This window comes from Crinia signifera, chromosome 6 (genome assembly GCF_055691185.1).
Source record: "Crinia signifera chromosome 6, ASM5569118v1, whole genome shotgun sequence".
Taxonomy (NCBI): Eukaryota; Metazoa; Chordata; class Amphibia; order Anura; family Myobatrachidae; genus Crinia; species Crinia signifera.
The window spans coordinates 207,451,938-207,461,481 of record NC_139222.1 but is presented as its reverse complement, the minus strand read 5'-3'; the positions used below and the strand labels follow the sequence as shown (position 1 = coordinate 207,461,481).

The window sequence follows — 9,544 nt, the reverse complement described above, 5'->3', positions numbered from 1 at the left end:
AAATATTATCTGAAAAAGTTTGTGCTTTTATTTTAATCCCAAATATTCAATATGAAATGTTTTTGAAAGTGTCTTCATACAAGACATGCAATGCTTCTGTGAAAACGGTTTGCAGTATACCTGTGCCATTGGTGTACCTAGACATGTACAAAATGCACATAACAATGCCCCAGAAGCTCCAATTAGCTCTGTTTTTCAAATATACCAGGTTGGGAGCGTTTCAACTACACCTGAACCCAAGTGCAAACCGGGTCAAACCTGATCATTACCTGGATTGGATTGCCAGGGAATCCAAACCAGGGGCCTTATTTTAGTTCACTCTTTCTGACAAAATCCTTCTTAGATGGGCAAAACCATGTGCACTGCAGGTGGGGCAGATGTAACTTGTGCAGATATAATTAGATTCGGGTGGGGTTTTACTTCAAAGTAAGATCTATATTGCAGTGTAAAAATAAAGCAGCCAGTATTTTCCCTTCACAGAAACAAAATAACTCACCCAAATCTAATTCTCTCTGCACATTTTACATCTGCCCCCCTGCAGTGCACATGGTTTTGTCCATCTAAGAAGGATTTTGTCAGAAAGAGTGAACCAAAATAAGGCCCCAGGTTATTTGACACAGGAGCATTTCCACTGAAAACCCGGGTAGATGCGCATCCCCGCTAAAATTACTGGGTTATTTCTGCTAGAGGAAAAGGGGTATGAGGATGCGTAACTGTGACTGTTAATACAGCACTTGTGTGTAGTCAAACTCATATTACAAGTATAATTGTTAATTTTTAATTTAACACATATATAATACAGCAGTAATAATAACAATATCTGTATAAATCATGTCATCTCTTCAGTGTTCATAATGAAAAACTTATGTAGTTCAATATTGCAGCCCCTACTGTAAATTACTAGGGGAATACAGTACTTTTGTTGCAGAATTATATATTAAAACTATTGCTTTATTCTTATATTTTTTTTTACAATTTAGTACAAAATAGATAATTACCTCTTTGTATATTGTAAAGTCAATCCTGATTGTGACGGTACATTTATACAGCTCTCCCTTACATGTAATCAGAATGAGGAAACAGAGGTGACGTTGTATAACCATCCAGTAGACCTGATATGGCAGGCATGTCCAAACTATGGCCCTCCAGCTGTTGTGAAACTACAAATCCCATCATGCCTTGCGACAGTTTTGCTATTAGGGAATGCGAAAACTATGGCAAGGCATGCTGGGATGTGGGACATGCCTGTGATATGGTAACACAATACAAAATACATAACACTGCTGGTCCCCAGGTGTTTTCCTTTACAAAGAATGTTTGCTCCACCTTAATGTTGAGTCACAAATCGCAGTCTCTGTGAGTAAAGTAAGTCCGCAATGTACAGCACTAGGTTTATAAGCGTGAAAATGGTTACCACCAGCTGACTGTCCCATGGGCATCGTCCCCAAGAGCAGCGTGAGGGTCTCGATGGTGACCCATACTTTGAATCAAAACAGAACACCGGCCAGATAACAGCGGCACTCATGTACATCAAAATCGCTACCAATGTGTATATCACCACAAAGCGTTCAAATGGGCAGTGTAAGGTGGCTGCCCGTCCGGTGACATTCAGAACTATCACCACCACTGTCACTGCAAAGCAGAAGCTGTACACAGCCACACACCACTGAGTGGCTATGTACCTCTTGTACTGACTCTCTGTTGCTAGAGCTCCAAATATCACACAGGCTACAAAGGCCTGAACAACTTTCAGCAATCCGGCTGCTGTTGCCATGTAGCTGGAGGGCATCCGAGGCCTGGCACGTGTCAGGAACACTTCCACCGCATAGACCAGGAACAAAAGCACTGCACAGATGCTGACGGCAAGACGGTGATTTCTGGATACACAGTCAGTTGAGGAGCAGTTCAGTGTGACAAAGTATAGTGGATAGATGACAGATGCTGTGAGGGTCATAAGGGCAGCCAGCATAGCAAAGGCTGCAGTGAAGTTTCCCCAAGACAGATTGCGTATACATGACTGAAGTCTTGTAAGATCACATACAATAATTAAGGTGGTGATAGCAAAGCAGAAGCACCATACAAAGACGCAGAAAGTTCCATAGGCAGCACTGAATCCAGCTTTGTGGAGAACCAGGCTGAAGGTGGTACATCCAAACAGGAGTTGAAGCAAGCGAACCATGCCAACTTTGGAACAAACGGCCTGTACATTCAGGTAGGGTTCCCCCGAGTTATTCATTTTCATGAGCTGTGAGAAATTCGCTGGGTAGAGTAATCGGGGGATCCTACAATCTGGCTTCTCCGTTCATACACTAGCTCTTGCTGTCCTGGTAACCTCCAGGCTGGGTATGACACCGCAGAGACCATCAGAGTGACGAGCATGTACTCGGTATAAATAGGAGGCAGTATTTATAGTGTTGGACCAAGTTCAGCACTGGCCCTGTGATGGAATGAGATGGTTTTGTTTACAGACAGGCGCATTCCACAGGTCCACCTGTCACAGCTCCCAAATACTTAGAGCTGGGCAATAGGATCTGGCTGATTATATATAAACTGCACCTAGAGAACAAACTTCGAGGAGACTAAAGAATTCAGTGTTATTATAATTTAAGGAATGTCACAAAGGCAACATTTTTTAGCCATAAAAATTTGAAGAATTTGTATTAGAAAAAGATTTGGTCTTTGATGGCTTTCAAACGAAACAATTTTGTGTATATATACATACCAGGTATATATATAACTTTAAGTCACAGCACTAAGCGGACGTGGTAAAGCCATATACAAGGTAAGAAAGAGATAAGTGTCAGTCGCACAGGTGGAGTGTGAGATTTATGCTTAGCAAATAAAAACCCTCATATGGATAATTTTCACCTTATCATATCGGTGAAGTTTTGCGAGGGTGTGCTACCACGGGACATGAAATAATGCAGAGACTGGGGAAAGAGAAGAATGTCGCAGTGTGGTGCACTGAAAAGGAAGTTCTAATAAAATGTAACCTTTATTGGAAAATATTTAAAAAGTAGCATTGTATTGACACACATGCACACAAAACATATAAACCACAGACACTGTGAGTTTAAAAAGGACATTAAATCCTCACTAGCGAGGGGCCCTGCTATGTTGTCTTCCCCTGACAACAGTGGTTCTTTAAATAACCCTCAATGGGGAGCGTTACTCCAATAACTGTATGCAAGATAGTTATGTAGTGATTGGGTTGCCTCAGCAATCTCTTATCTCTATGGGTCTTGTGAGTATAATATATTCCCAATGATACACACTAGACTACATTGTTTACAAATTATATTGTCAACTATGTCCCTTGAACAATATAATGCATACACACTGAATGATATTGTTCAGTGACGTCATCAGGTCCCCAGTCCGTACACATTTGAGCAGCATGTAGAGATGATAGAGGACATTGTTAATGACCTGCAGGAGTGCACATCGTTAACGATATTGAGTGCACATAGTTAACAATATTGAGTGCATACACTAGATCAGTGGTTCTCAACCTCAGTCCTCAAGGACCCCCAACAGTGCACGTTTTCCAGGTCTCCACACAGAATCACAGGTGAAATAATTAGCTCCACCTGTGATATTTTAAAATGTGAATAATGAGTGCACCTGCCAGGAGACCTGGAAAACATGCACTGTTGGGGGAGGAGGATCGAGGTTGAGAACCACTGCACTAGATGATATTACAAACAATATTGCTCAGAAGGGTATTAACCTGTTCAGCTCCAGCTGATTCCAAACACTCCTGTTACCTGCATGGTGCTCTCCCTCTGTCTCCAGCTGTTTCCAGGTTTCCTGCTCCAGTTAACTCCGCTCCTTCCAAGCGATCCCAAGCTCCACCGGTGTTCCGTCATTGATATCGCCATGCCATCGGTGTTCCACCATTGATTGAAAGCTCCATTGGCAGTGGCGTAACTAATAATTCTGCTCCCCCCTGCCGAAAATGCAGGCCCCCCCCCCCCAGGTTAAACAACACCCCCCCCATGCGGCCGTTACCTCAGCCGTGGCCGCGATTGTGCTGCCAGTGGAGGGGAGCCAAGATGTGCGGAGGGTAGCTGGGGTGAAGGGGGGTGTTACCTCCTGCCGCATCTGCGCCTGGTCCCGGCTCTCCCGTCTACTGCTGCTAATCAAAAGTGACACTTGGAAAATGGCTGCCCCCATACAGCAGACGAAAAACTGTCTGCATATGGGGGCAGCCATTTTACGAGTGTCACTATTTGTATTAGCAGCGCTGCAGCAGTAGCCGGGACTCGGGAGAGCTGGGACCCGGCACAGGCGCTGGCGGCAGAAGGCAGTGAGTAATGTCCCGCAGCCCCCCGGCGCCCACACCCCCTCAGCGCCTCCCCGCCACCGCGGGGGCTGCGGGACTATAGTTACGCCACTGTCCATTGGTGTTCTACCATCGATAGATCCACCGCATCGGTGCTCCATCATCAATCTCAAGTTCCAACTTTGTTCCACCATCGATACGCAGCAACATCGGTTCACCATTAATTCCATGTCGATCCCAGCCAAACTCCCGAGTCTCCTACTAGTTTCCTAGCAAGCCTCCAGTGACAATCAGTCCAACATCGGATCACCATCATTCTATTTCAACTCTCCATCAGTTCAAGCTAACCTCCTGAGCTTACCACTAGATTCCCAGATTCCCAGCTAGCCTCCAGTGACAGCTTACCCCATCGGTGTTCTATCATTGATCTCAACCTCCATTGGTCAATTCGGTTTGCAGATGGCTCCCCTGATCTGACAAATGGTACCTAAATAGTGAAACCCTCATTTCACTATCTTTTGTGGTTCAGTTGCACGCCTAGAAGGTATTCATATTTAATATCACCATTCCATAATTTGGTCTGATCAATCTTGAAATATTACCCTTTAAACATGATTTTTTTTTCTCTTGGAAGACATACACCCTTGATGAAGTCTTTAATGATAAGACAAAACGCGTTGGGTCACTTCCATCTCTGTGTATGAAATTACATGACAAAATACAGATACCGGACAAGTCACTCAGTACTTTGACTATTATTTATAACCTTACAAGTCATGGACTATCAATAACCGGTACTCTTTACTTAGTTGGGCGCCAGCGATTGAAATCGCGGTTGTCGGGGGTAAAAATCGCGGTCATCGCGGGTAAATCGGGATGACCGCGATGACCGCGATTTTCCCATAGGGAACAATGTTAAAAAGGCTGATTGACCGGGATTTTACTGTTAAATGGCTCAATGGACCCGATTTGGCCATAGGAATCAATGTTAAATGGGCCACAGAGCCCATTAACCCTTAAATGTCCCCCCCAATTTTTAACGCCACCCCACGATCCACGCCAACCCGAAGCGTGGCGAGCGCAGCGAGCCCGCGAGGGGCGGCGGTACGCGTCCTCCGACCTTTTCATGCCCTACTATCCACTAGGGCGTGGAGTGAGAATAGAATAGTGTGGCGAGCGCAGCGAGCCACCGAGCCCGAAGCGTGGCGAGCGGAGCGAGCCCCGCGAGGGGACGCGGATACCTTCACAGTTATACGCGTCCCCTCGCGGGCTTCACAGGTGTCCGTGGCGACGCCGACACCTGTGAAGCCCGCGAGGGGACGCGTCTACCTGTGAAGGTATCTGCGTCCCCTCGCCACGCTTCGGGCTCGCTGCGCTCGCCACACTTTTCTATTCTCACTCCACGCCCTAGTGGATAGTAGGGCATGAAAAGGTCGGAGGACGCGTACCGCCGCCCCTCGCGGGCTCGCTGCGCTCGCCGCGCTTCGGGTTGGCGTGGATCGTGGGGTGGCGTTAAAAATTGGGGGGGACATTTAAGGGTTAATGGGCTCTGTGGCCCATTTAACATTGATTCCTATGGCCAAATCGGGTCCATTGAGCCATTTAACAGTAAAATCGGGTCCATCGCGCCTTTTAACATTGATTCCTATGGTAAATCGGGAGCATCGCGTCGCGGGCATCGCGGGTACATTTATGGCCGGCCGCGACGCGACCGACACGATTTCCATGTTTAACATGGGTTTCAATGGGAAATCGCGGGCATCGCGTCGGTCGCGTCGCGGCCAGACCAAAATGTACCCGCGATGCCCGCGACGGGCGCCCAACTAAGTAAAGAGTACCCAATAACCTATATACGTTACTCCCTGCTGAAGAGATTCTTGCCACTCTTCCACTTTTGTTGTTTATGTATGGTATTGTATGATTCCCCACCTTCAGGGAATCTAAAGGCCCCCATACATTAGGCCGACTTGTCCGAAGGACAAGTCGGACCTAATCGACTGACAACTCCCCAGGGAGGGTCACACACAATTTGGCACTTGATGTGCCAAGTTTTGCATGCGATTCATCACATGCAGTCCCCGGGTAGCTGCTATCAGAGGGAGCCGGGAGCTAAGCAGAGCGGGGCGGCGGGGGGCTGAAAGCACAGAGCCACGACACAGAGGCAGTGAGGTTACTTACTGGCGGCGAGGGGACCAGATTGCCGGGTAGCGTAGGGGAAGCTGGGCAGCAGCGGGCGCACATAGTAAAAAAACACACAGAAATGAATGGACAGCCAGTGATTGGCTGAGAGCCCTCTGACTGAGAGACCTCTTAGCCAATCACTGACTGTCCATTCATTTCTATGTGTGCCCGCTGCTGTCCGGCTTCCCCCATGTTACAGGGTCTCTGGTACCCATCACTGCATTCACCGTCCCGGACCACCGGCTCCCTGCTTGCGGCAATCACCGCCCAGGTCAGTGCGCCTCCCCTGCCTGGATCCTTAAATCAGCCCGCACCGCTCAGCTCCCCATACCCCGCGTCCTCTGCCCGCCCCCAGGCTGCACATAATATTTACCAAATCTTATGTGCAGCCTGTCCGACCTCCCGACCCGATGCGCACAGGACCACGCATCGGGTCGGATGACATGTCTGCACATACGAATTGGGCCGATTTCACTGCCCGATCAATCCGAATCGGGTGAGATCGGGCCCAAATCGCACAGTCTATGGGGGCCTTAAGTGGATCAGCTGCCTATTTTACATTATATTATTTTAAACATATAAGTGTCATTAAGGGCAATTAGGGGCATTGTCTGATTGAAAGTTTGTGAACCCTTTAGAAATTTCGATATCTCTGCTAAATTATCTCAAATGTAGATAAAGAGAACCAAATCAAACAAATGAGACCAGCTCAGTTTTTGTAATTGAGGACAATGATCCAATATCACATATCTTGTTGGCAGAGTGTTGTGGTGCTTGATGGTGATATTAATACACACACACACACACACACACACAGAGCTTACCCAGAATGTTCCTTTATTTAGCATAAGATAACGGGTTGTAAAAGATAGAAGAGGTTCTCTAGCAGCAGGGTGTTACAGTAGTTTTTCTGCAGACTGCAGCTATAACTAAGCTTCATATGGCTGTATTGAGATCAAGTCACTCACACTACTAAAAGCTGTAGACTGCACGATCGTGCAGTCTGGCTCTCTCTGGTGTAAAGGAAGGACTCTCCAGCCTCCTCTCCATCCCACTCAGGCAGTGTGACCTTGCCACAGCAACTCAATCATCTGACCCCTCTTCCTGTGCAGAATAACACTACAGGGAACATTACAGCAGGCGCAGGGACTTTAATGTATAGTGGAGACAGGCTACTAAGTGCCCTATTCTCCAACATATCTGTGAGTGGCAAAAGTATGTGATCCTTTGCTTTCAGTGGGGGCATATGTATTAAGCCTGTCATTTTTTCAAACATAGCTGATTGGTGAAGAGATAAAGTGGAGATAAAGTAGAAGGTGATAACGTACCAGCCAATCAGCTTTGTTTGAAAATGGCAGTAAGGAGTTGATTGGCTGGTGCATTATCACCTTCCACTTTATCTCTTCACCAGGCTTAATACATCTGTCCCAGTATCTGTATAACCCCTTGTCAGAGCCGGCCCTAGCCTAAATGATGCCCTAGGCAAGATTTTGGCTGGTGCCCCTAGCACTGCCACTAGTTCCGCCTCTGACCCTGCTCCCCTTTTCCAGCACCATCAACCCTCATCATAGCAGTCATCATTTTGGCGCTCCTACCCGCAATATTTTAAATAGAAACAGCGCACACATTTGGTGCGCAGCCCAAACAGGGGTGTGTTCTTGCTGGGAAGGGGCATGGCCACACAATACTACCCCCAATTCAAATTATGTCACACAGTAGTGCAACTTTGTTCACATTATATCATGCGATGGTGTCCCTTATTCACGTTACATCACACAGTAGTACCCCTTTACCTTATGTACATTACTCCTCACATTATACCCTTAGAAAAATATCCTGAGAAAATATTGTATTTTAAGCATCTCCATGGCCACACTGCAACCCAGCACAAAGCAGTGTTTGCTGGGCAGAGGAGAAGAGCTGCAGCTGCTGCTGTCACTTAAGGGGAGGGGGCCCGGGGCCCCCACTGGGCCCTTCCATCAGACTTTGGCCTGGGTAATTTGTACCCCCACCCCTTTGTCTCGGCACCCCTGATAATACCACACAGTAATGCCCCTTACACATGACACACATTATTAATGTCCTTATAACCATAATGCCCCTTACACATTATGCCAACCTTTATTAATGCCCTTCTTACACATGACACACATAATGCCCCTTACACATATGTTTCACATTATTAATGCCCTTATACACATGACACACATAATGCCCATTACACATATGTTGGACATTATTAATGCCCTTATACACATAATGACACACATAATGCCCCTTACACATAGGCGAATCTAGGGGGTGGTCCGGGGGTGCACAGGACCACCCATTAGCCCATTTTGTAGCTGAGGGATGGAGCTTTCCAACGAGCCCAGCCCCGTGTCTCTAGCCCCCTGGGAACCGGAGATACGACCGGGCAAAGTTGGAACATTTTCCCTATAGGATAACATGGGACCCGCTAATTCCGACCCCCACCCAGTTCAACGGCTGCCAGTTCCCCCTTCGGCATCACTGAAGCTCGAGGTTGATCTCAGTCAAACCCAAATTGCTGGGCCTTCAATCTGATACCAGGCTGGATCCATATGGGTTAATTGGTTCCAGGGATATTGAGGTTAAACCGTTTTTTTTTTTCATTTCTTAAATGTAATTTCATGACTGTTTATGTTCTTTGAGGGCAGATTTCTCTGTAACCAAACAGCCCAGTTTGATGGGACCAAAATAATTCGAAGCCAACTCAAAAGTTCTTCAATATGATACTGGTCTCATGTAAATGGGTCAGTTGGTTCTGAAGATATAGCTGGTTGGTTAAAGGGGGGTAGGGAGAGGGAAGTGGTTGTCTCTCCCCCTCACACCAGAAAATGCACTAGGCTGGTGTATAAGGTGTCAGCCTGGGAATGTCCCTGCATGATCCTGGGACCATATTCCCGGGTAAATCCCTGAATTTTCTGTTGTGAAAGGGGTATTATTTCAAACAGCCATGACCTGCAGTGCTCTGAATACAGCCGGGCAGCCCCCTGCTCTCTGCCCAGCTGTCAATGACTGTCACCCCTGCAGCTTCCACTCCAATTCTTCTTCCCG

At 47.0% G+C, this 9,544-nt stretch overlaps 1 protein-coding gene across 1 annotated transcript; it reads right to left on the bottom strand.

Annotated features, from left to right (window-relative positions):
* Nucleotides 1–1,243: 1,243 nt before the first annotated feature.
* On the bottom strand, nt 1,244–2,294 carry MYADML2 (myeloid associated differentiation marker like 2). The gene has a single exon (XM_083145559.1). It carries the CDS (start codon nt 2,240–2,242, stop codon nt 1,328–1,330), a length of 915 nt encoding a protein of 304 aa, XP_083001685.1. The 5' UTR covers nt 2,243–2,294; the 3' UTR covers nt 1,244–1,327.
* Nucleotides 2,295–9,544: the final 7,250 nt, after the last annotated feature.